This window comes from Centroberyx gerrardi, chromosome 9, assembly GCF_048128805.1.
Source record: "Centroberyx gerrardi isolate f3 chromosome 9, fCenGer3.hap1.cur.20231027, whole genome shotgun sequence".
In the NCBI taxonomy this organism is placed as follows: Eukaryota; Metazoa; Chordata; class Actinopteri; order Beryciformes; family Berycidae; genus Centroberyx; species Centroberyx gerrardi.
Window position 1 is genome coordinate 7864341 of NC_136005.1, and position 27254 is coordinate 7891594.

The window sequence follows — 27254 nt, forward strand, 5'->3', positions numbered from 1 at the left end:
TAGCCAGCAAAAATAAGCCTTTTGTTGTTTTGTTTTTTTTTTACATCCGCTTTCTCAAAGAAGGGATAGCTTTGTTGATATCATTCCATATCTGCATTCTGCGTCAGCATTCACTGCATTCATGGAATACCTTACAAAATAAATAAGTACATAAATAAATAATCCTTGCATTGTTTAGTATTTGTTATTCTTTCCCTTTACAGTACCATGACTTGTAACTGTACAGTGAGCAGGTATATTACAGCGGTTACAATGAGAGAGAGAGAGGGGGTAAACCCATTGTCTGATATTAACGGGGCTTAAGTTAGGGATCAAGGGTACCGGCGGTGTGCTGGTCTGGGCGGAGCTGGTCTGGGCAGGGCAGGGCCAAGCTAAACTAAGCCCAACAAGACTCTTTATCTATCCCATATGGTCTGGCCTTTTTTGGTGTACCGCAGGGGCTTTGGCCAAGGTCCAGGCTCCATCCTGTGTCCAATACTGCCCCGCGCTCAGATCCAAACCGGAATTGCTGGGACTGGAGGTTGGCTGGGTGAAGGTTAAGGGTGGCTGAGGTCAAAAGGTGAGGTGTCAGAAGCCAGGGTTGCCACGGTGACCTCAGAACTGGCCCATCCTGGCGGCGAAGAGGCTGCGGGAGCGCGGCATGGCCGAGGAGACGCGGCCAAAGCTGGACGAAGGCCACTTCATGATGAACTGGGAGGTCACTGGCAGCAGATACCTGGACAGACGGACAAGAGAGAGGGATGGAGGGATGAGGGGAAAGGATGAACATAATGAGGGGATTAGATATGCAAAAGTCAGAGTTTAGCGGTCAGGGCGCATTAACCCTCGGCACAGTAATCACATTACCCCTGCTTTTAAACTGACAATGCTGTGTGAACGCTACCAGTTATGGTCAGCTCACATTTGCATATTGCAATTTTAACGATGGCCAGGTGAGTTAAAGATCTTATAATTCCCAAACCAAAAAAATAAAAAAATATGGCCAGTGTCTGTGTAATTATAATAGCGTTTGCTCACATTATTTGTCCCTCTGTCAATCTGGAGGCTTAAAAGTTGAAAGATGATATGAAGTATTTTATATGATGCACAAATTGTCAATTTATACATAGCGGTATCAATTAGAGTTCTGTTTGACGAGCAATAAGCAATATTTATCTGCTTGTAGAGTAACAATTTATCGGCCTCATACTGGACAGATCGAAGATGAATTTCTTTCAGGACAATGAAGTTTCTTAGCGCAAGCTGAAGTTTGACCTTTAAACTTTTGGTATCATGAACATAAAATCCTCACCTATCATTCCGCGGCATAGACGTCAGTACCTTTCTAAGACTTTTCTATGACACCTTCCACCGAGACAGAGCAGTGAGGCAGCTCCTGCTAACAGCGTTCCAGTACCTGAGAATGAGACCAGCGTCAGGTTGAGATAGAGTCAGGAGGGGCTGAACCCTGCGCCTAGCTTCCTTGGTTACTGGATATGAGTCAGATGTGGTTGTCAGAGCAATGTCAGATGAGATGATCAAATCCTGGATAAAGTTAATTCCAAGTTTGGGTCTGGGTTACACTTGGAAGTTATGCATTAGATGTTAGGTCTTGTTTAGTAGACATGAGACAGGGGGCGTTTTGAGCTCCTCAAGATTGATCAGTTGGAACAATGACTTACATTATGAGCTTTTCCAGCACAACATACTTTGCCATGCTGTGTGATTATCTGTGACCTGATTGCCACATCCACAATTCAGATCTTTGCTAATAAAAATCTACGCATACACCATTAGTCAAACGAGTACAATGGTCAAAAGAAATAGTCCCTGTGGAAACGTTAAAGATGTGACAATCTAATCAAAAGGCAGCCACTGGGGCTGAGGATTACAGAGTGTGAAAATAATATCTTCTTTTAAGCTGGTGGGGAGATAGCACACTTTTCCCTGACAGCCCTCTTTCCTTGTGAAATAGCTCTTGGACAAATTAGCTGAGCAGCTTCTTCTAAAGTCGACCGGAAAGAAAAAAAAGCCTGTCGCTAAGGGCATCCGCTTCAACACAGCCCCAGACCCAGGAGAGTTAGGAGGGATTCAAATTAACTTCATTTAGTTCAACGAGAATGTCCTTGAAACAGCTTCAAGTGGGCCGTGGGTACTTGTCGAACACGTCTTCTTCGGCTGCGGCTGAACTTGGCGAACAAGGGCACAGTCCAGCACCTCTTCTGAAGCTCCACTGCTCAAGCCTTACAGAACAGAAGGGCAGGATGAGCTCTGCCATGACTAGCACACACTAAATATAGTCATTGTTTTTCTGAGCTGTTAGCATTTGCAGCTGTTACACAGCTTAAAGTGCAGTCTCAGAAGAGACATTTAGTGATTGAGTGTCATAATTTTGTGTCACCATTGGATTCATCCCATCTACATTTCTTACTCCCCTCTCTCTAGTTTATTCCATTCCATCACCCTCTTTTATGAGATTCACCAAAACCATCTGTTGGTTGGGATTCTGTTCTTGGTTTTTGCAGAGTGATTTCTCCTCTCTCCCCTCCATTTCCATAAGGTTTTCACTGAAAACCCAGGCCCAACCATGGAAATGGCACGCGAAAAAAAATGAAAATCAAATATCGAATGCATGCATTGGGGGCTGAGTGTGTTCTTCAGAGCTCCTCTGCTATTCACTTTGAGAATATTGTGCTTGTAGAAGGAATCTCGTGTGGGGGGGGGGTGGGGGGCTCCTCACGTCCGAGCGGCCGCTGTCTCTGCAGGCTATATTTAATTAGACCCTGCTTCGACATCTTCCAGGTTCTTCCTCCTTTTGATCATGAAGAAGATCTTGGCAACAACGTGCATGCTTGAAAGCCAGGGGGAAGCCTCTGCATGGGCTTCTGCTTCGCTTCAAACCATTAGCTGACACAGAGAGAGAGAGAGAGAGAGAGAGAGGGAGAGAGAGAGAGAGAGAGAGAGAGAGAGAGAGAGAGAGAGAGAGAGAGAGAGAGAGAGAGAGAGAGAGAGAGAGAGAGAGAGAGAGAGAGAGAGAGAGAGAGAGAGAGAGAGAGAGAGAGAGAGAGAGAGAGACTCCCTCGCTTCATTCATTACATGCAAAACTCAGCACTACGTACACAATCCACCACTGTTCCTACTGACAGGCGAAGTCGATGCCACTCCTGCGTCCTCTATCGAGACACAACTGCCACAGCGAATTAGCAGGAGGACAGCCAAAACAAAGTACCATGACTAAGGATGGAGGGGGAGATCGCTGCGATAGCTGACGCAATCAGAAACCGAGTGGCATACAGAGGCTTCAAGGTTATCTGCAGCCCACATTCAGCCAAACACCCCAATTAACCCTAATTATCGCCACACTTTTCAGACAGATGAAAGTTAACAGGATCTGAAACTTTTGTCATTATGGGAAAATTGTCTTTGGTTAGTGACAGTTTTTCCAGGCTTAGCGCAAAAGTCATTAGTGGCCGTTTGGCTAGTTCCTCTCGTCTGCCCACACAGACTGAAGGACTTTGCTAAGACCCGTGAGGCTATTAACACACCTGATCAAGGCACTCCAGCGAGAAAGGATGCTTGAACAAGAGCGGGCAGGTGTGGTCAACAGTGGAGACCCCCAAGATCCCAGCTCTCAGACCCACTCTGATGTGCGCCAAAGGCTGCCAAGAGCTGTGCGAGTGTGTGTGTATGTGTGCGTGTACGCACAAGTGACTGTGAATTATTAATTAACTGGAGCTGAATTTGTCTGAGTATATGATCTCTGATTTCAGTGTGTGTATTGGAAAGACAAGTTGTGGGCAGTAAAAAGGAGATGAAGTAGTCAGAAGGTGGGAGTCGCTGAAACTGGGCTGTAGTCGGGTTTCCATTCAAGCATTATTTCACTAATTGTGATTTATCAAATTAGAAAGCTAAATGGTAATGGCAAAATTTGATAAAATTTCCTCAATGTCACAAAAAAGGTTTTGCATTCACTTGAAGTGGATTTTACTGTTGTTGAAATTATGCAGTAAATGCCAATGAAAACACATTAGTCAAATAATGATGGAGGCTTGGCGTGATGAATGGTTCAAGCTCATTGCACAACAGTTCAAAAGTAGCTTTTGACAATCTGAAATTTTGTCTGGAAAATATTTGTCCACCACGGCCTTCCAGAAATGTCACACCTGCTGTCGCTCCCATGTATAAGATGCCCATTATGGTTGTATGGCTAATAGTTGCTACATTAAAATATTGCCAAGTGCATTTCTTTGTTTTCATCTTTGGATGAAACAACTTGTCCAATACTAATCAATTCTTGAAATACTCTCCATTTTTCAGGTGAATGTGTTTTTTCTGACATTCAGGAAGCCTATTTATTCGCTTCAACACAGATGATAAAAGCTTACTTAATTCACATTTTATTTTATGCAACATTTCAGAAGTTTGCATAAAACTCGCTTAACAGTTGGATGGAAACGTAGCTTGTGAGAAACAGCTCTAGGTGAGCTGAGTGTCAGTCACTGAGGAGGGCGGATGATGCTTGCGTAACAGGCACATGACACGTGTGCGTGCACACACGTGTGCGCACACACCTACACACTCACACACATACACACAAGTTACCCTCTCATACAAAGCTTATGCGACCAATGAAAAAAATAATCCTAATTGCTTCTCGAGTATCTGAGGACAAAGCAGCGGTGGCGGGGTTGCTACTCTACTCATGGCGTTCCCTGCATGCCTGATGGAGAGATGAACCTTTTATGTTGTGAAACTGCAAACCGCACGGTGCAAGGGGAGCCATTTTGTGTCTTCTTGTGACAAGAAGAGAGCGGTCCTGTGTAGCTCAGTGGGTTGATCATGGCACTGACGCTGTGCAGGTGAGGGGTTCACTTCCCACTGGGGCCACTCATGCTAAAAATGTATGCAATCAGTCTACTGTAAGGCGCTTTGGATAAAAGCATCAACTGAAAGGCATACGTTATGTGGCAGCAGAGTGATTGGCTGGTGATGTACAGCAAGTTAACCGGATGGTTGTGGTGTTGACAAGCAGTGCTCCAAACAGTCTCAATATGCTTCCTTCACCTGTCTCCTTTCCTTCAAATTCATTATGCACATTATGGACTAAATTGCAAATATCAATGTTGTTGAAACCCATCCCATTCTTATATCAATCAATCCAACAATCCCTTATTTGAATGTTAGTGAGGGAAAGGAGAGGAGGTCATGCTAGACTGTTGGTTGTGCAGCCAAAGTGACGCTCGTTAAGCAGGTGGGACCAAGCCATAGGTATGGCTGTGAGGGAGGTGAGAGCAGCAGGAAGCGGTGAATGGGGGGGGGGGTGCTGGAAGGCGGGGGGTTTAGCAGAACTAAACCAAGCAGAGACCTGCGTCGAGGGGCGAAGTGACGGAGGAAGAAGAGGAAGAAGAAGCGGCAGCAGCAGCAGCAGCAGAGGCGGAGCCATGGGCAGAGGCTGGTCCAGCAGCCAATGGTTCGCTTTTTTACACAGACATATATAGACACACAGAGGGAAATAAGGAGAAACAGACCAATGCACGCTTAAATGGAGTCGCAAGGATACCTCCTACAAAAATACGGATACACCAGTGTATAATGTTCATGCATGCTCGAGTCACTAAATCCCATTCCAGTTATATCTTTAAATCCTCACATAAACGACTAATGAATTCTTACGCTCTGTGCACTTAAATCCATCCTCAAAACAATTTGGCTAAAGATAAAACGATCAAAGGCAAAGACGTCAGATTAGTCGAAACATTTGTAGCTCTGCAACTGTAAGCCTATAGTATAAACACAAACCCCCCTCCGATTTTTTTTTTTTTTTTTTTTTTTTTCTCTCAGCAGAGGTTTTTATAGGCGCAAAGTGATAGCCTGTTAAAATATGCGTAAGAGTTATGAATCATGTAAAGCGAGGCCCCGGGAAAAAAGGAGCTCTCTCTCTCTCGTAAGGTCATTTGCAGCACAGGCTCATCTGGGCTCTAATTGAATTAAGCAGGCCTCGGGGGGCCCCGGGCTAACCTGAGCGCTAATCTGTGGGCCATTATTTCCTGTTAACAGCACTCTCTATCCCTCTCCCCGCCTCCCCCCCCCCTCCTCCCCCCGTCCCCCAGCCCAAAGCATATGTGCCTTAAAAGTTCACTCGCTCCAAACCTTAGCTGCTGTCTCCTGCGGGGATCGACCTTAAAAATAGAATGTAGCTTCTTTTTTTTTTTTAAAGGGTTAGGTATTTTGAAGATGATGTTTCTAAGGCTCCGCGAAGGAGGGAGGCAAAAAAAGTTTCCTGAGAAAGGTCCAATGTTGATAGTTGCGTAAAGTTTAAAATTCAAGTTTATATGTTTGTGTGTGTGCATGTGTGTTTGTGTACATGTTCGAGTGCTGGGTAGAAAAAACAACCTTCCATACGTTCCAATGTTTCGGATTATAGCCTGCATTGTCCACTTCATATGGATACAGTTTATTTCAGTGTTTTTCTGAAGTGACAGTTAATATTGGTTGTGGTTCATATTACCTTAACAAACTCAACCTTTCAACCGCTTTCCTTTTGGACCGAAACTCTATTAATCAGAAAAAAAAGACACCACACTAAAGGTTCCTGACATGAAGGGAGACTCGTGAAGTCTGCCTTTAAGCTTGAGGAGGTTTGAATACTGCTCATAACCTTTGCTGCATGTAATTCCCTCCCATTGCCTTCTGGGATTTTCTGCCATTCTCTACAGTTTACATTTACGTTTAAGGCATTTGGATGATGCTCGTCGTCCAGAGCGACTTGTCATAAGTGAGCAGGTGGCGGTTCAGGGCCTCGCTCAACGACGCTGACGGGATACGGCCGCAACCTGCGACCTTACCAACGCGGGACTGTCTCTTGAACCGCTAGGACACCCAGCCGCCCTACTGTACAGCCTACTATCTGGAGAAGCAGAAACGCTATAAAAATAATCTTCCAAAAATAAATAAGTCGGGAGGATATTGGACGCGGCAGGGTCGGGTGTCCCTCCTCCTCACCTGGTGTCGTCCCATTCGGGGCTGAGTCCGGTCAGCGAGCCGCGGGACTCGGAGACAAACTTGTAGACGACCAGCAGGCAGTCGCGGCACAGCTGGACCAGCCGGCGGCAGCACTGCAGCTCCTGGGGCGACACCACCTCGCTGCTCTTACTGAAGATGGTCTCCCACGACGAACTGGAGAGCAGAGGAGAACACACACACACACACACACACACACACAGAGTCATTTACAGTTAACAGTTACACATCGCATTGTATATTAACCCATGTACGCAAGTATACGGTGCAAACGTGTACAGAGGCAAATATATACATGCATGATGCACGCAAACACAGAGTACATGGGACTGTGTGCGCTAATGCGATACACAGACACACACACAGACACACACACACACGACAGGCACACAGGAAGACAGACAGAAACACAGAGAGGAAGGATGAAACAAATCCAAGTACAGTTAACCCTCTTTACAACCCCGGACATACCCCTGACTGTGAGAGAGCTTCAACAACTGAGACACAGAACCCCGGGGGGTACGTTTGATGTCTCCCCCCTTTCACTCCTTGGGAGGCGGGGGGTGCTTTCTCTGAAAGGGTTCAAAACTGTGTGTGTTTCCATCTCTCCCTCTAAGTCTTTTTCAAAGCCTGTTGAATTCGGCGCCCACAATAGCCGCCAGGGCGTTTGATTGTTGTTAAGTCCCTTAGATAAAATATCAAACAAGAGAGAGAGAGGAGCAGGGGGGGCTGCACTCGGATTTGGAGTGCGCTTTTTGAGGTGCGCCGCTTCACTGTCGCCGCGTGACACCGGGGCCCCCCGCGGGGTTCATCCCTGTAGGGGCCCTGGCCTGCCGTGGGGAGGGGTTGGCCGACGGGCTAGCCAGCTAGCTGGTTCATCCAGGGCAGGCTGTGATCAGACAAAAGCAGCATGGGGCGCGGCGTGCTGGGGGTAGCGATGTGTCGGCTAGGCTAGGCTAGGCTAATCCCCCCTCGGGCCACAGCGGCCCCCGACTCCCCTCAAAGGGAAAATCTGGCCATTCGATCATCGAGCCGTAATCTTTCCTCTCCTTTTTTTTTTTACGATGTCTCATTTTCTACCCCTATCACATCCTCTTTTTCTCTGTTACCGAGTCCCTCAATTTTTCTCCCTCCCCTTATCGTTCCCTTCATCTCTATCACTCACTCTCTCCCTTTCTCACTCTCTCTCAATTACCACCGCTACGGAAGCGAGGGAGGAGGGAAATGGAGAGTTGTGGGCAGCGACTACAGTTAAACCCTCTGAGCCCTCTGTGGCGGGGGAGACACGGCCGCCGAACAACTGAACTGTAAAGAACACGGAGAGAGGGAGGCGCAACAAGGTCGCACCTTCATCAGAGATGAGATGAAAAGCTGCCAGCACAGCAGCTGTCTGTATGTGTGTGTCGGGGTGTGTGCGTTTTTGTGTGCATGTGTGGTGTGTCTGTGTGAGGGCACGAATGTGTGTCTTTGAAGTAATAAATGTGTGGGAACCATTCGGTGCATTTGAAAATGTGTCATCCTGTGTGTGTGTGTGTGTGTGTGTGTGTGTGTAAGTGTATACGTGCGTGTGTGTGTGTTTGTGTCTTTGAAGGAAGACAAATAAATCTATGTATTTAAGGAAACCAATGTTTGGGAACCAGTCAGTGCATTTGAATATACTGTGTGTGTGTGTGTGTGTGTGCGTGTGTGTGTGTGTATGTGTGTGTGTGGGGCATGTACGCTGTTCATAAGGTTCTATAGGGACACGATCAAGTGGAATGACTCATCTTGCGGAAAGCCACTTTCTGTCACTTCAAAAAAGAAGAAAAAAATCAAACTAAAAAAAGGAACCACAAGAAAACTTCAAAGTGTCAGATAACAAACCAAAGTAAGGGTAGTAGGAGGCCTTCTATCGCCTTTTTCCTCTTTCCATCCCTCCCCTTTCCCTTTTTTTTTCCCCCTCTCATCTGATCAACAGCCAAGATCTGTGGCCTTATTTTGCGCCCTGTCTCCTCAACAGAGAAACATGTTGCTTTCATCCCCGAGAGCTTTTAGAAAAGATGAGTGCAGCGGGGTCTGGTCGGTCTGGTCGGTCTGCCTCTGTCTGCCTGCTGCCATCGCTTCCCCAGCCGTGTATAATAAAGGCAAAATGCCCCCACTGTCACTCAAACACGTATAGCGACAAATGCTGGGCGTGGGGATATGGGAAGATTGCGTGGTGCGTGAACTTCTTGTTATGAAGACGAAAGAGAGATTGGTGTTATGGAAGGCACCGAGTGGAAATCGGGCTGGGTGTGATCACACGTGTTTGTGTTGATTCTGAAGAAGGGCTTCTTTCAGCTGCCATGAACATGTCAATTCAATCAGACTCCTTATACATTTTGCTAATCAAATTCCACTTCTCAATGACTCCATGATATATGGTGCAATTTGTCAATGTTTCAATGTCATTTTTTGTTGAAAAGCTGTCTCTAGTTCTTGCTTTGGCTAGATAATGTTATTACTTAAGGTTTCATCAGGTTAAAACTGAACTAAACTTGTACAGTATAATTGGTATTTAGGTTGTTATTTACTGTTGTTTATCTGCCACCAATTCTGCTGATTGTGATGATTTCACTACTTTACCGATGATTTAGATGGTGTTGAATAGGTACAAGTTTCATGACCCTGAATTTTGAAGCGTGAAATACGGAAGTGGTGGCAGCAGCAATTCCTCTAACGTCCGCTAGGGGCTGGCTCCAAAAAGACTCCAAACCCGGCCCAGCTGCAAGTCAACGGGACCACAACCCAACTTCTCGACAGCAATATAAAGTCAATACATTTTTTCGACGAGTTTATCCTCTCAGTGGCTATTTTCACTTCTTCTAATGTGTGTCCTTATGGTCATTTTCAAAATAATTGTGTCATTAACGGGATATAACGGATATGAAACAGGGCTGTCTTCCTAGTGACTGACAGGTCGCCTGTCCAGTGATCGACAGGTCACTAATTACGGGCCAATACTAGGCGGCGCTGTGGCTCTGTGGCAAACCCCAATTCCACCCTCGGCCTCGCTTTGGCTGCTCTGGCTCCAAAAAATGTCATGGTGGCGACCGTAAGCACAAGCTTCAAAACAGCCCTTCAGAAGCCAATGGGTGACGTCACACTCACTACGTCCATCTTTTTTTACAGTCTATGCATGAATTTAAAAATACATAAAAAAAAATGCAATTTGAAATGACAGCAGGTATACATTTTTTTTCATTTCCCTGCCTCCCAGCCCCTGTCCACCGCCTGCCTCCCAGCCCCTGCCACAGCCCTGCCCAGGCTGGCTGGCCTACCCGGTGTTGGAGAAGCAGTTCCACAGGCCCTGTCCGTGGCTCCACAGCAGCCGGTTGAAGACGCGGTTGAAGAGGCGGTAGAGGTGCAGGGTCTCCACGTCCGGCTCCCTCCAGATCCGCTGCAGCGCCGAGCGCACGTTGGTACGTACGATGTCCAACACCTGAACAACAGAGAAAGAGAATGGACGAGAGAGAAAGAAAGAGAGAGAGAGAGAGAGAGAGAGGGGGAGAGAGCACACCAAAGGTTCAAATCATGCCTGTCAGAATGAGTGCAATGCTGCGGGACCAAGGCGACCGCATTTTTAAATGAATATGCGTGAGGTGGAATTTGTTCCAACTGGAAGATTTCTCCCATTTTATTACCTAGCTTTTATATCTTGAGGTTAGCAGCCATGGAGGCTAATGCATTCGCTCAGGAACAGAGGAGAGGGCAAGCATGCGTTTATGAGCTATGCATACACAGATGCACGCACACACAAACACATAGATGTATGCACATACACGTACACACAAACATTTTTTCATTGGAGCACTGTATGCAAGCATACACAAAACACAATCATTTACTCCCACCTCATGCATTACGTGCGCTGATGATGAGTGTTTATGTCTGCTTTGTGTGTGTGTGTGTGTGTGTAGGGTGGGCGAGGGCGGGCGGGTGGGAGGGTGATGGAGGCTTTGTTAGAGGCAGGACAGGAAGTGTTGGGGCCGACAGTGGAGAGCCAGAGCAGAGGACTAATTGCCGCGCCGACGTCAGTCTGTCAGAGAGGGTGTCAGAAGTTCCCGGGCGGTCTGAGGACCCCCGCGCCAGCCTTCCATCTTCCATCTTACCCTTTTCGTTTCCCTCCATCCCTCCCCACCTCACTCCCTGCTCAGAGTGCCGTGGCTGCCGTGGCTCTTCTGCCTTTGATTCCTCGCTCCTCATTACTGACGTGTCTGTCAGACTGTGTGTGTGTGTATGTGTACGCGCGTGTGCGTGCGTGTTTGTGATACGAAGAGGCAAGATTTCTCCACAGTAATATGAGTTGTAACAGGCAAGTGTGACACACATACACACACACACACACACACAAGCAGACACACTGGTAGATGAGTAAACACACACACATATTTTTTGGTATGGTAATGAGATGGCAGAGCGTTGGGCGCTACATTCCTGACCTCTGCCTGCTGCTCATTAGGCTGCCCCACTCCAAATAAAACATCAGCTCGCGCCGCCACAGCCCACAACATAGCTGAGCACAGTCGTGCAGAAAGGAACGGCTGAGAGATCACATCATTACTGACACGCCTACTGGATGCCATTTCACGTCTGCTCCCCTTTTCGGTTTTGTTTACATCCTATTTGGTGTCTGTATCTCTCACTCCGTCTGACATAGTAATGATTTTCATGCTTCTTTTATTTATATTTGCTGTAACGTTTGATTTTGGGATTACTTTTGCATTTTAAAACTTGTTCAGAAAAGTTCAAAGGATTAGAAAGGAGCAGTGACATTTTGTCACATTCACCAATGTTTGCATCGTCTATTCTGTGAAGGGGGCCGGCGAGGGCAGAGGCAGGCGGGTTATATATTTGAAGTGGAATGCGGCCCATTTTTAAGGCTGTCCAAATTGACATATGCAAAAATAAAAAAATTTGTGTGGCTACAGTGTCTCAGTACCTCACTGCTGTTAATTAGAAAGGCGTTAATAAGTAAGACTCACCTTCCGTTGCTTGGTAGAGTCCAACTTCACCAGCCAATAGGAGGCCACCTTTGGTTTATGGTATTTCCAGTTGTCGAGGATCTGAGGAAGAAAAGCCAGAGTGAAAAAAGTGGAAAAAAAAATCGTTTTGAGCATGCACAAAATTGACAATTCACCAAATGGGACATGTGCTTGTATGAAGAAGAGTTACAAGCAAGCGAAAGATTAAAAAACACCCTCGGAGCATTTTAAAGGAATCATTTAAAAAAAATAATAAAAAAAGAGCGTAGCAATTCCCAACAATTTCATCCCCCTCCGATTCGCGTATGTCTCACTCTCTCTCTCTTTCTCCTCCATTTCATCTTTGTTTTCCAGCAGTCGTCCAATGGAAACTGGGGTTGTGTAGTTACTACAGTATTCTAATGGGGCAGCCATCGTGTTGTGCGATTCAATCGCTGCCAGTGAGAAAAAAAAATCAACAATAAAATCAACGGGTGGTGCTGCAGAGACGAAGGGGGAAAGCGAATAGACCTTTTTATCGTGAGAGGTATTCTATAGAGGTTCCCCGTATACGTCACGCTACTCTATAGCGACCTGTCACTGCCTTGCCAGAGGTTACACTGGGGCATAATTTGACTTGAAGTGGTTGCTTTTCTTCCAGTATTTTAAAACTGAATGGATGTTTCAGAAAAAGAGAAAGAGAGGAAGAAGAAAACAAAGAGCTACTGTAGCACTCATACCCAAAACCATGAACTCACCCGGCGCACCTTCTTTCACACTTTGTGCTGTATCTTTGCAGAGGAGGTGAATTTAAATGCAGCAGAACTGCGGGATAATGGTGAAATCGAGTGGTGATCTTTGTTACTTTATCAGAAACTTACAGTATGTTTTGAGGGTGCGCATCAAAAATCCTCGGGGTATGTTTCGTTATGTTCAGAACCTGTGGTGGATATTCCCATGTGCTTGCTCCTAGTGCCAACATCACTGTGTACCTACAGGCGCTGTTATTGTTGCCATGTTGACTTAGGCTACATCTCCCCACTGGTGCACATAAACCTCTCACGCAGCGTGCTAGATCCCCAGCAAACACTTCTCCCACTGGGAAGCTGTAGAGTAAACTTTACGTGTGTATACACACACACACACACACACACACAATCCACAAGGATTTCACAGATAGAGGGCTAAGGTGCACGGTAAACACAGTTCTATTTTCCTTCCATGAAGTTACTTGTTTGGTATTCTCTCTCGACAAGAACCGTTCGTACCTAGACTGGAGCTCCGCATGCTCATTTGTCACGTTTTTGTCATACATACACAAATTACCCTCAATTAAAGCACAACAAAAACACTCGATACATTTCAACTTTCAGCAGTTCCAACTGTGCCAGAAAAAATATGCAGGTTTTGAGTGAAAAATAAAGCTGGCAATTACTCTGACACAAACACGTCATTAGCCCAATTAGTCTTCAACTTTAAATCACGGCGAACACGAAATGCCAAAGATCGTTTTCGTGCCAGGTGAACACTCCCCGTCTCCCGAGGCAGAGAACGAGCGCTACAGGTGCAGCCGCTCATCTGCGTTTCCATGGCGCTCTCATTAGGGTTCGTTAACACTACAGGTGTGGTGGTAATTGTCTTGCACGACCCCGACACACCCAGACTACAGACACACACACACACCGAACGTAAGCACACAGAGAGAGAAGCCATACACACAAATATATAGCTCAGCAGACCCGGGGAAGGAGGCACTGATTAATACGATGGAGCGGTGGGGAATAGCGCGGGGCTGCAGCCTGACCGACGGCTTGTCACCGGGGTCGACTGAAAGACAATGGGAGCCGAGCCAAGGCGGGCCGGCTATTGTGGAGGGAGACGGCGAGGTCACTTTTAGTTAGGCTGCAGAGTGACCGCAGAGTGACCGCACCTGGCCGCAGCGGGGGCTCAGGGAATACAGTCGGTCCAGTCTGCTGTTCAACACATTCACACTCACACACACACACACACACACACACACGCTTTCTCTTGCTTTGTTGTCTGCCTTTTTCTTGCTTTATTCCTCTCTGTTTCGTTCTTACTTTCTTTCTGCCTCGTTGATTCTGCCCCTTTCTTTCTCTACACACACACAAACGCACATAGGATCAGTATATGAAGTAATGCGCGCACACACACACACACACACACACACACACACACACACAAAACTGCGCCCACCTCATCCAGCACGGCCTCAGCCTCCTCCTCGGTTTTGCCAGGGAACCTGATCCTCATGGCGGTGAGCGCAGCCAGGCTCTGTCGCACCAGCTCCGCCTCCTGCTCCTTACTCCTCAGGTTTAGCAACGGATCGCCCTACAAACACACAAACACAAACACACACACAACCACACAAACAAACACAAACGTCGAGGAACACAGGTCAAACCCATCCGGTACACAGGTAAAAGAAAAGTATCATTTCACCACTACAGCAGACCCGACGAGGCTGTTGTTCAATGCATACAGCATGTTATGAACAGACATGGGAGAAATGGAGGAGGCAAATCATTTTTTTTTTTTTTTTTGCATTTATTTAAAACCTGCATGGAAGCCAGAAGGGTAGTGTTGAACGTCAGGACAAAGCAGGCAATGTCTTTTCAAATACAGAAAAGTATACTAAATTGACTTAATTGCTTACTTTCTTGTGACTGCATTAACTTTGTGGCCTATATGGCAAACCCGTCCCATATGGCCCCTTTCAGAATATCTGAATTCAATGGACTTTATTGTATGTCACCGGCCTGTAACTTTTATGTATGTCTTGATGCTGCTTTCTTCACCAAGACTCCACTGAAAAAGAGGCTACCTGGTTAAATAAAGGTTAAAAATAATGCAATGAGAAATTACCTGCAGATAAATTACATTAGAAGTGCAATAAAGGATATGAGCTCAAAAGTAAAAAAGAAAAAAAAGAAAAAACATTTTTGGCAAAAGGGCATTACATGAATAATGTAGGCTAAGAAATTAACTTTCTTTTCAGAGGGCATTTTTTGCCCCCTCAATCTGATTTTTAGGGGCATTTTGTTTCTTTTCGGGGGGGGGAGGCTCCCATGAATCAACTACGGAGGCCCACGGGGGACAGTAGTCGTATTCACGCGACTATTTGTCAACAAAAAAAATTTTAACAAGGTGAAATGAAAAAAAAAGGGTACTTCTAATTATCGGGGGCATTTGTGTGTGTGTGTATTTGTGGCTTCACACAAATATGTCACCCAATTGTCAGAACACATGCTGTTTTTTTAATGTTTATGCCTAATTTACAAGCAAAACAAGCAAAAGACTTGCAACGGCAATGTGCTCTTATTCGGCAGATTAACCACAGCAGTGATGCGCTCACTGGTGAAATTATATCCGTATTTGCTGAGATTTGTGGGGCATACTGATCGCCACATGTCTGTTAAAGACAAAACATGTGTCAGTCCCACCGGGAGCACAAGTAGGTCTAGTTGAGGCGGTAAAGGTCAGGAAAAAATACTTTTGGCAGTGTGTGTTTGTGTGTGTGTGTGTGTGTGTGTGTGTGTCAGGGTACAAGCATACAATCATGTGCACTCTATGGCCTTTGTCAGTTAAAACGTATTCCACTGAATTCAATTCTCGACGTTATAAAGTATTCCGTTCTATTTCATTTCATTCCACTTTATCCAAAGGTTACCAGCGTACGTTCTTCAGCTTCTAAAAGGAGGAAAGGGAATGGAGGAGGCAGGCGGAAAGCAACAGATGGCGACATAATAGGAGAGCATTGTCACGGGCTACAGTAGGCCTATACAGTGCTGAAGGAGCTGCTCAAAAGGTTCCAGTGGCCCTTGGTACTGTATATTCCAAAGGAGGAGAAAAGCACGCGGAAAAAAGAAAGATAAGTAAAGTGGAAGTGTGTTGGCAGAGCAAGTAAATTTGTGTGTCAGAGCTGGGTCAAGTAGTATTTGGAAATAATTCTTAACGTTTATTTTAACCTGCTTGGAGTAGTAGATCAGCGGGGATTGACACACTGCACAATACACAGCCAGGAACTTGAGACTATTTGACAATCAAATTAGTATACTGTTCTGCGAGTGACAACTTCTCTGACACACTCTGAATTGTTGTGATGAGGTAAACCCCAGTGTGTGTGTGTGTGTGTGTGCGTGTGTGTGTGTGTGTGTGCGTATCTCACCATGTTAGAGTGGATGGTCCCCAGGCTGTTGCTGTGAGGCACGCGGTGGGCGGAGCCACTGCGGCTCAGCGAATGGGAGCGCAGCGAGGCGGAGCTCGGCCTAACCAGGGGCGTGGCCAGGGGGACGGTAGGCGAGGGCTTGGCCGACGGCGCCCGCGCCTCGCTGGGCGACGACAGGGAGGCGATGGAGCGCGGGCAGGAAATGGAGCGTCTGATTGGGCCAGAGAGCGTGGGGGACGCGGAGGGGGCGGGGCTCGGTTTGAGCGGCTTGACGGGAGGTTTCCAGTGCACGCGACCTGCGGAGAGAGAGAGAGAGAGAGAGAGGGGGGAGGGAGGGAGGGGAGGGAAAGAACGATTAAAGATTTGAAGTGGTGACCTACATAAAGCCCAGCCAATGAGAAGTCTTCATGGTTTTTTTTTGCCTCTGCTCCCTCTCTTGCTGTCAGTTCTTCGATTTCTTTTCTTCTCTCTCTCTTTTTTTGCCTCGTCCCAGATCCCGTCTCCTTCTCCCAATCACTGTCAAGCTCTCCTCTCTGCTTTCCATCCATTGGCGGGTGGCTTTGGAAATGAAGTGTGGCATTAAAACTCCCATAGCCGCACTCTGGCACAGTGGCCTAGTGGCCCAGTGTGTGTGTACGTGTGTGTGTGTGTGTGCGTGCGTGTGTGTGTTATTAACGACTGCAGCATGTGTTTCAGTAGTCCGGCCTGGCTGCTCTCTTTGTGGGATGGATTAAAGAGCACAGACCCTCCAGCCGGTTGCTCTCTCTCACACACACCTACACACACCCACACACACTCACACAGACACACACAAAAACACATGGAAAGTGTGGTTGAAAACCCACAATGAAACTCTCCATCACCCTTGAACCTCCTCCAGTTTGTCCACCAGCCAGTGCATTAGTGTGTGTGTGTGTGTTCATATGTGTGCGGAGTGCATGTCCGAAATCAAGTGTGTACTTGTTTGAGTGCACACACTTGAATACACAAGTGTTTATATGTTCCTGTATGTGTGTGTGTGTGTGTGTGCGTGTGTGTGTGGCTGCCCCAGTGCCGAACCTTCCGAGGTTTGGCAGTTGCCAAATGAGCGCATTATGGGGCTTAGTACTAGCAGCCCCCTGGTGGCTTGGTACGGAGTAGGCCTTGGCAGTGCTGCTGTCGCTCTTGTGCACTCATGCACACACACACACGCACACACACACACACACACACACATACACACAGATAGAGAGTCCAAAAGTTGGGCCTAATCATGGCTTTGTCCCTCATTTTGTGGCAAATGGAAAAAGCTCATGCAAGTGTCGTCTCTTTTGAGCAGGAAAAGCCGTCGCGCCACAATGCGACGCGTGAATGCGTTCTTTCCGGCTCCAAGGTCGGCGCCGCGTCCGCTGTGAAAGGTGCCCTCGCACTTCAGAGAGCTGAAAGTGAGTTGACGCACGTGACTTCTGCGAACACGGAAGAATACTTGAGACTTATCACCCTCAGTATGAAACAGGGAATATTTCAGGAAGCTTTACTCAAGGAGCTTTCAAGGTAAACCACGAAAGGGCTCTTTTCTTTTTCCCCTCTCGCTTTCAATCTGTTTCCCTTTTCTCTCTATCGCTGCTCTCTTCCCTCTCCTTCTCCGTTCTCCAAAATTGCACTTTTCAGGACCCTTTTCTTTCCTCGAGTGCTTTCCGGCGCTTGACCGTGAGTCGTCATCAGACGATCGAGACCAAGACATTCGTGTGTGTGTGTGTGTGTGTGTCCGCAGCTGTGCCGCTATAGCGCTCCTTTACTTAGGAACTGAGCAACAAAAGAGCCACACCCCTTGAGTCACAGTCTATGATCATCTTGCATAGACTTTAATTAAAATCCATGGATTTGGTCCCATTTTACCACATTAATTAGGCACGCAAATACTTGCGGGCCGATTAACATCTGTGATGTAGCCCCTGCCATGCCACCACAACCTACCCTGCACTCCTTCTTAAGAGTGTGTGTGTGTGTGTGTGTGTGTGTGTGTGTATGTGTGTGTGTGTAGGTGGGTGGGGGGGCAGGAGAGTTACTGCAGGTACCGATCGAAGTAAAACTCTCAGCATTTGTATTTGAAAAAGTGCGTGTGTGCTGCATAACTATGAATACTTGTTTCAAAATGTGGATGTGTGGGTGGTGCTCATGGCGTACCTGGGGTGCGTGCCATGTGCTCACAGCATCATGGGATTGTGTCCAATTCCCAAACTGTATTGTTATACACTTCCCTCCCACTTCATCTCTTTCTGTCTCTCTCTGTCTATCTCTCTCTCTGTTGTCTTTCTTGTTCCTCTCTACTGCAGTCCAATAAAATGTGGAAATACTAAAACAATAATCTTAAAAATGCGCATACGTGTGCATAGGTGTGTGTACATTTGCAGATGTGAAACAAAAGTTTGTCTTAGCAATTAAGTCGACCCCTGTAATCATATGGAAGGCTGCAGCCTTGCAAGAGAGAGCGAGAAGAGCGAGAAGAAAATAGAACAAGAGAGAGAAAGTGAGGAGAAAGCAAATAAGCAAAAAAGAAAGTAAAAAAAGAAAGCAAGCAAGAAAGAAAGTAGGCAAGAAAGTAAACAAAAGAAACAAAGAAAGACTGAAGTAACTCAGTCAAGGAAAAGAGAGAGAGAGAGAGAGAGAGAGAGAGAGTGAGTCGCGGAAAAAAGCTTTCTGTCAAATCCCCACACCCTCGGCTTCCTAATAAAGACATTCCTGGACACTTTTTCACATCCCGCCTCTTTACCCGAGCGCTCGGCCGAGCTCTTCTCCTTGCTGTCCCCCAGGTCGTAGGAAACTTTCTTCTCCCTCTTCTCTCCTCCTCCTCCCCCCGCTCTCCTCCTGTCCTCCTCCTCTTCGTCTGAGGAGGAGCAGGAGTTATCGGCGCTGCTGCCGCTGGTGAAGTCGGCCAGGTAGTCCGGCCGCTGCCGCCTCGGTGTCTGACCGCTCTCCGGCATGGATGACAGGGGCTGGCAGGGACACACACACACACCCATACATATGCATAAGACACACATATAAACACACACATCATACATAAGACACACACATACATATACATGAGGCTAGAATGTAGAGATACACACAGGAGGCAGAGTTACATGCACAAACACAAGTCATACGAGACAAACGCATACATGGGGGAGAGAGACATAAAACACACACGCATACACACACACATCCATGGACTTCTATCCTTATGAGGACCTTCTATTCACTACATTCGTTCCCTAACCCTAACCTTACCCCTCACCGCTACATTCCTAATCTTAACCCTTACCCTCACCTAAACCTAATCCTAATTCTAACCTTAACCTTAAACCCTAAACTAGCCCCTTGAAGAAGTGAAGACCCTCCAAAATGACCTCACTTTGCAAAAATGTCCTCCCTCCGAAGGTCTAAAACTCAAACTAGTTCTCACAAGGATAGAAGTACAATAACACACCACACACACACACACACACACACACACACACATAAGAAGACAGTGAGATGATGTCAGCCCCCCCCCCTCAGCCTCTCTTCACCCTCAGACCATTACCATCTGTCACCGGGAGACCTAGAGGTGACATGGCTGGCCCACTGTGAAAGAACGTGTGCATACATACACATACACACATGCATTCTTTAACAGGCCTGGCGGTCATTGTAAACAAAAACATGACTAACTTAATAACTTGAACAAAATGGACCTGCTTGGTTATGTGAAGGCTGACGTAAAATAAAAACAATTTCTCATGAGTTGTTCATATCTGACAACCTCTATAAATGATAGAAATTGTAAAATGCGTACAAGAACAGACTGAATGTGGACTTTCACTTCTACTTGCACAATGCTGACTCCTACACTGTTCCCACCTTGGGTCCTTGAGAAACAAATCCTCCATTGTTTTCCCACCGATAAGAACAGGGTGAAATTGCCAGCAGACTGACATCAGTCAGTATTCAGAATACTGAAAGGAGAGAGTTTGTCTCTGTGTGCTTTCTCATAGTTCACCTGCACTGCTTAAGGTCAGAAACTCTCGTATCAATAAAGAATGCCCATAGAAATTGATTTTTTTATTTTTACACTTTAAAAAAAAAAGCAGGTTGTGGTTGTATTAAAGGTAAATAAAGCATCGGTAAGGACATTTTAATCAAACAAATACATAAACATGCACTTAACTCAACCAAACTTTTTTTCTTTTTTTTTTTTTTTTGAACAAAGAAAAAGTTGATTAAATTGAATGTCTATTTCACATCCTGGAAGGGGACACATTGTTAGCATTAATAAGGCATTCACACATCTGTTATTCAACGGTTTGCTCGGGCAGCGCTGTCGGGCCGACCCAAATTAATGGGCAGGAAGTGATCACACAGGGCTTACACTGTCACCGCCGGGGAGCGCTGAGGATGAGTGATGGAGGAGGATAGAGAGACAGAGATTAAATATATGAGGGGGGAGAATGAAAGAGAAGAAGGGCGACATCGGATAGATGGGAGAAGAGAAAAAAAAAAGGAGAGGACAGAGACGCTGGATATATGGGAGAAGAGACGGAAAGAGAAGAGGCATTGAATAGATGGAGAGAAACAGAAGACGGAGAGAGAAAGAGACTTTGAGCATGGCTGAAGAGAGAGAAGGAGACGTTGGAGAGAGAGGCTGAGGGAGAGACATTGAACAGATGAGGAGAGAGAGAGAAACCTCTGATACATGTGAAGGGAAAGAACTGGAGAGAGAAAGATAGGCAGAGAGCGAATGGAGGGAAAGACGGAGTCAAGTGAAGAGTGACGGAGGAAAAGCAGGCTACAGGGTGAACTGAGGAGACAGAGGGAAGTGGGAGGAGAGAGGGGGGAGAGACCACAAGAAACAAACACGATGAGGACGCATATCATAATTGGAGAGGGAGGAGTTAAAAAGAGGGAGAAAGAGGATAAAGAGAGCGACTGAATAAGAGGGAGAGAAACCCAGAAGGCGCTTGCTTGCTCTCCCTCTGTGGCACACTTTCACCACTTCACTTCCTTCCTTCCTTCCTCTCCCGCTCTCTCTCTCCCTCTGAACATTTGCTCAGCGATAACAAACCTTAGCGCCCCTTCCTTCAAAAATCCCCTCCCTCTAATCGCTTTGCTTCACTCCTCTCTTCTCGCTCTCGTACACTCGTTGGTTCACTTTCACCAGATGGCTCGTGAGTACTACACCCCAAGGAGTGAATCTATCCGTCAGAGCTCTCTCTTTCCCCCCCCGCTCTCTCTCTCTCTCTCTCCCTCTGTCTTCTCTCCACACACTCGGCAACGTCGAAACTGACGGGGCCCAAATTAATTTGGACAACAGTGATTGTGTCTGAACGAGTTCTCATTCTGGCTAAGGCCTCTCTAATGCAGCGCTGAACTGCCCTGTCGAGTCCCTAACACACTCTTTGAGTGTTCCAGCCAATTTAGCCCTCGAGTGAGGGATGGATGTAGATGTGCAGACGGAGAGGAAGGGATGGAGAGGTGGAGGGAGGGGAGTGAAGCAAGGTGATGGAGGGAGTAATGCGCTGTCATGGGAAATCGAGGGGGCGTATAGGTGTATGTGACAGACTGGGAGAGAGAGAGAGAAGGAGAAAGAGAGAAAGAGAGATAGAGAGATAGACAGAGAGAGAGATAGCACAGAGAGAAGGAGAGAGACAGCCTGACAGCTGTCCCCTAAGGGAGTTGGGTCTTTTCTTTGGGCCTCTTTCTGATTCTTTTCTTTCTCCCCTATACCGCACCCCCCCACTCTTTATTTTTCTGAATCACGTCCTATGTGCTTTCTCTGGGCGTTAGCTCCAGGCATCTACCTGCCCTCCCCCTCCCTCTTTCTCTCCTTCTGACACTCTTCCTTACGCTTTCTCTTAGTTCCCTTGAGGCATTTGGCCCCCTTTCTCCCTCCTCTCTCTCTCTCTCTCTTGCTCTCCCTGTCTCTCCCACTCTCGCTCTCTCTCACCCACCTTGGGGCCTCGTTGCCTGGAGGATTTGCCCATCAGCTTCTCGTCGTCCAGTTCGCACTGCTCCAACAGATCCAAGATGTCCTCCTCCTGCAACAGGGAAAACGCAGAGGAGATGAGAAACTGCCAAAGGTGTCCATTTTGGATCCATAAGGAATGTATAGCATCAGCAAAGAGCAAGAGGACAGTCACATTTTGACGACATATAGACGAGGAACAATTACAACACTTCAATTTTTCACATCTCTCATGACTTTGAAGTAAAAAATGAGGCGTGAGAAGAAATAAGAAACTTCATTGATTAAAAAAATAAAGAGCATGAAAAAGTTTGACTTCACAGCGGCCGAGCCGTCTGTGCCATATCCGGGGGCCAGAAAAAAGGCCCTGGCCGAACATGCATTGCTCTTTGGCAGTGCTGATAGAGGCTGAATTTGGAAAAGGCAGCGTCACAGCCATAGCCAATATGCTGGGGCTCTGGCCATTTGGCCGGAGCTGAAATGCAGGCAAAGGTGATTAATGCTGCTTTGCGGTTGGGGCATAACAAGCTCCCACTTGCCGCTCAAACACAGATGAAAAGTGATTGTTTTCTCTCAGATTAGCCATCAAGCTGCTTTCTGGGGTCCGCAAAAAGGTCACTGTGCCCCTGGCTCTATGTCTGTGTTAGTGTGTGCGTGGGTGAGTGTGTGCGGGTGCATGCGTGTGTGTATACTACACCCCATACAGTAGCATATTTGCTTGTGTGAAAGACTATGAATGTCTGCCAGAGTGTGTATGTGTGGGTTCGCACACTTTTTTGTGGCTCTTGAGTGCCTCTTGTGTGCATATATACATACTGTGTGCATATGTGCATGCATTTGTAGGTGTGTGTGTGCGTGTGTGTGCGTGTGTGTGCGTGCGTGTGTGAGAACAGTGCTGGCATGATCTGAGTCCCTGATCCTGGCCTGAGCAGCCAGCTCAGCTAGCATCACAGCATGTTGGGCGGGCGTTAGCTCATATAGACCCTGAGCATCATGTACGGTACATATGGCACATCCTGCTTCATATTTGCCCCACTCTCTCTCTTCCCCTCTCTGCCATCTCTCCCTCTTTTGTTCTTTCCATTTCTCCATGCCTAAATGTGGCCACCGTTATGGATATACACGGAGTTAGCAGGATACACACTTGTAGATTCCCATAAAAAACACTAATTTTAAGATAGTCAGTAAATCACATCTAAATCACACATTTGTATGTTTGCTAGCCTGCTTATGATATTAGCTATGTTAACTGCCTCTGTAGTCACCAGACTGTAAAATGGCAAAAAAAAAAAAAAAAAAAGGCATTACAGAGAATAACATCACTAGGGAGTTAGCTGTACTCATCTGTGCAGATGATTTATGTGGATATTATGGAAGAAATATTCATATCACTTGTATTCTCCAATGCAACACAGACAAATATTGTTTTCTTAAAAATGTACTGTGTTTTATATTATTAAATATTGCTTGTTTTTCTATTTTTTGGTTAATGTGGACTTACTGCAAACTAGTCTACCAGCTCTCTGCTACAGTATTTGGGCCTGTGATTGCAGCTGCTGGTTTCTCCAGCAAACCCTCCCAGATATACAGTATATAAAAAAAAACACTGATCGATCTGATATGGACTGTTAAAACATTACAAAATCAATACTTCACTCCCTTTGTCTGAGTACTGTCTTGCCCAAACATGTTGTGCACAGCTATTCATTTAGATGGGATCAGATGCTCTAATATATTTACCCCTAACAAATCCTGGGAAGCTTATCACAGAATTTTTTTATTTCAACTTGATAATTATAAAAAAAAACTGCAAGTGAGGGAAAAATGCATACTTTGCGTTGTTTTCAAAAAGTGATTTACAAATTAGAGGCATTTTTACTACAGTCTGCAAACTCAAAATCCTTTCACTAGGTGAAAGCTTCCCCTCCCACCATAGTTTAAAAACCACTGGAGGGCCATTACCTTGTTAAATTGTACTGAAGCGCATTGCATGGATGTTTTGACATGTTTTTATGGAAAGGGAGGAAACTGAACTTGACACATATATAAAAATAACAGATGGACTGAAAGCAATTCAGTTTTTCTTGCCATGTAAGTAAAGGTGTTCACAACACAGTGAGTCTACGTTAAATTATGCACTTCTATAGGTTGGTGAGAGCCGTTATTTAGCAATCATTTGGTTACCTGCAATCACTTGGTTACCTTGGTTACCACCATGGTTACCTGGAGCCAAGACTAAAATGTCTGTCCCAACTAGCTTAGATGATGCTCTCTCACTGTTAAGGCTGTTGTTGGAGGCTCTGAGTTGGTTTGCTTTTACAAAAATTACAACAGATGCATATTGTATCTCCTCCCAGTGGACATATACATATTTTTATATGCCTTTATGTCAGTGCTGTTGCCAATAATATCCATATTCAGTATTCACCACTACTATTTAGTATCTAAAAAGCTGTTAAGCTTTTTTGTTTCATCTGTCTCTTTCCTACTCATCAATGCTTCTTCCCTGCATGTATCTTTATATCCCACAGTGACTTCCTCCATGTCTCTTTGTTTTGTTGATTTGTTCTTTCTGACTACTTAGCCGGGCTTGGAGACAGAAAATTGCCTCTTTCAGTTGCTCATTTTTTCAGTGACTCTCTCCTGCTCACCTCAAGTCAACTCATCTTGATTTATAAAGTGCTTTTCACAATACAAGTCTGTCACCGTACTTAACAAATAAAAGTGACAAGACACAAAAATGCAATTGAAAACAAAGAGAATTTTTTTCTCTGCATTTCACCATTTTTTCATTGTATGGCTGACTATTTCCTTTCTCACATCCTCCTCTGCTCTCTACCTAAACACTCTACATTCATCTCCATCCTCTCCTCTCTCCCCTCTCTCCTGTAACCCTGCGTGGTATGGAAATCCACTTCCCTCCTTCTCAAAGTCTCTTCATACCTTTACCTTCAAAGCTCACTGAAGCTACATTCCTCCTGGTACCAGAGAGGCTTTGGCATTTATATGCATACAATGGCTTCTTCCCCTGTATAAACATGCACATATCTCAAAGTATGGCCACATAAAGTGTGTGTGTGTGTGTGTGTGTGTGTGTGTGTGTCTACGTGTGTGTCTGTGTGTGTGTGCATGTGCATTCATGTGTATATGTTCAAATGTGCATCCCTATATCTTGGTCACAAACTGGAAAATTCACTTATGGCGAAGCGCATTCAAATGTGTGGGGCAACTCATCAACTTTGAAAAGCCTCTTCAATATAAATACAAAGACAGCTCACAAGTCGGATCTACAGAGCTGCAACTCACTGAGAGAAAAAGAAAGAGAGAGAGAGAAAGACGGAGACAGGGGAAGAATAGAAAGAGGGCGAGGGAAAGTGAAGAGAGAGAGTCTAAGTGGGAAAAAAACAAAAATGAGATTGTTGTGTGGGATTTGCCTTGCTTTTAAAACCTCATGTTCACAGCTAGATAAATACTTGTGGAGAAAGAGAGAGAGAGAGAGAGAGAGAGAGAGAGAGAGAGAGAGAGACAGATAGAGAGGGGAGGAAGGACATTCTGTCAGACATTCTAACAAATACGAAGGACTGCAGCATGCTTTTCCGCATTATTTGTGCACCCTTCTTTTCTGTTTGTGGGTAGAATCTAAATAGGAGATAGGTGTGTGTGTGTGTGTGTGTGTGTGTGTGTGTGTGTGTGTGTCCGTGTACACAGGTTTCTGTGGCATGTGCTCGTCCACAAGTGTCTGCATATTGCGTGCGTCTGTGTGTGTTTGTGTGCGGGTGTCTTCAGGTTTCTATGGTGTGTGAGTCCGTGTCTGTGTCCGTGTGTCCGTGTGTGTGTGTGTGCATGACAGTCTGCCACTGAGGTACGTGCCTTCATTCGTTTCAGAGGATTATTCATTTCCTTTTGAAGTGAGGCGGCTCGCCCGGCGAGGAAGGTCTGAAAGGCGGCCGAGAGCAGGCTTTCATACTTCTCCAACAGCAGCTTGTCGTCTGGGGGGTAAATACGTCTGTAGGCCGCAGAGACACAGGGAGAGAGGCAGGGGGAGAGAAGGAGCGATGGAGGAGAGGAGGAAGACAAAGAGGGAGAGAGCAGGCGTGAGGAAGGAGGGTCATCAAAGCAGAGAGAAGGGGGAATGAGAGGAGAAGGAGAAGGAGCGGAGAGAAAGAAAGAGAACAGGGGGATCGGGGTTCGGCAAAAGGAGGGATATGAGGTGAGAGGAGGAGTGGAGGCAGGGAAAAAGAGTATGGGGAAAGGAGAAAGTTACAAGGGCAAAATAGGGAAAAAAAGGAGAAAGAGAGCGAAGAAGAGATGTTGAGAAGGAGAGATGGATGAGAGAAAGGGAGAGAACGTGGGCGCGAGAGGGTTGGCAACGAGACGAAGAGGTGAAGAAAACGAGAGGGAAAAGAGAGAAAGCGGGAACGCGGAGACGGAGAGGTGGGGAGAGGGAGAAAGGCGGGGACGGGGGAAAGAAAAATGGAGGGGGGGAGAGAGAAGCGGAAGGAGATCGATGGAGAGAGGAGAGAGAAGAGTGGATGGAGTGAGGCGCCGGAGAGAGGTCGAGGCACAGCGGGTGAGAGGGGTGGATGGAGGGAGGGAGGGGGGAGAGAGAGAGAGAGCAAGCGAGCAGGAGGAGAAACAGACGCAGACGGAGAGAATTATAAGGATTTCGATGAGAGGTGCGAAGTGGTGGAGAGACAAAAGAAAGGTGTGAGTGGCAGGAGCAGGGGAGAAGGAACGAGGGAGGAGGGTGCAAAGAGGGAAGACAAAGAGAGAAGAAAGTATTAATGGAGACCTTGAGTTAGGAAACAAACTCGTTCTTACCATACAAACTTCAGCAAGTCTTTTCACACGGCGGCAGGATACATTAATGCCCCCCCTCCCTCCCTCCCTCCCTCCCCTCCCTCCCTCCCTCCCTCCCCTCCCTCCCTCCTCCCTCCCCTCCCTCCCTCCTCCCTCCCTCCTCCCCCCCTTTGTTGAGACGTGCACTTACTTTCACGTCCGTCGCAGCCTTCGCTAATGTGCCCGTTCACACGTCCCGCATAGTTCTGCGCCCCCCAAGACTAAACTAACAGCGTTCTGTGTTTATCTTTGGCCAAAGGGGATTAGGAAAACGAATAAA

General features: G+C 46.4%; 1 protein-coding gene across 1 annotated transcript in view; it reads right to left on the bottom strand.

The window, feature by feature from the left end:
- Positions 1–594: 594 nt before the first annotated feature.
- Positions 595–27254, bottom strand: part of ttll7 (tubulin tyrosine ligase-like family, member 7) — a 63799-nt gene continuing 37139 nt past the window's right edge. Inside the window, exons 12-20 of the mRNA XM_078285639.1 lie at positions 26006–26141; positions 22122–22208; positions 18923–19010; positions 16162–16466; positions 14199–14333; positions 12003–12083; positions 10299–10459; positions 6982–7155; positions 595–715 (exon numbers count right to left, since the gene is read on the bottom strand). Of these exons, the coding sequence (XP_078141765.1) occupies positions 595–715; positions 6982–7155; positions 10299–10459; positions 12003–12083; positions 14199–14333; positions 16162–16466; positions 18923–19010; positions 22122–22208; positions 26006–26141 (1288 nt within the window). The remainder of the gene's footprint in view (positions 716–6981; positions 7156–10298; positions 10460–12002; positions 12084–14198; positions 14334–16161; positions 16467–18922; positions 19011–22121; positions 22209–26005; positions 26142–27254) is intronic.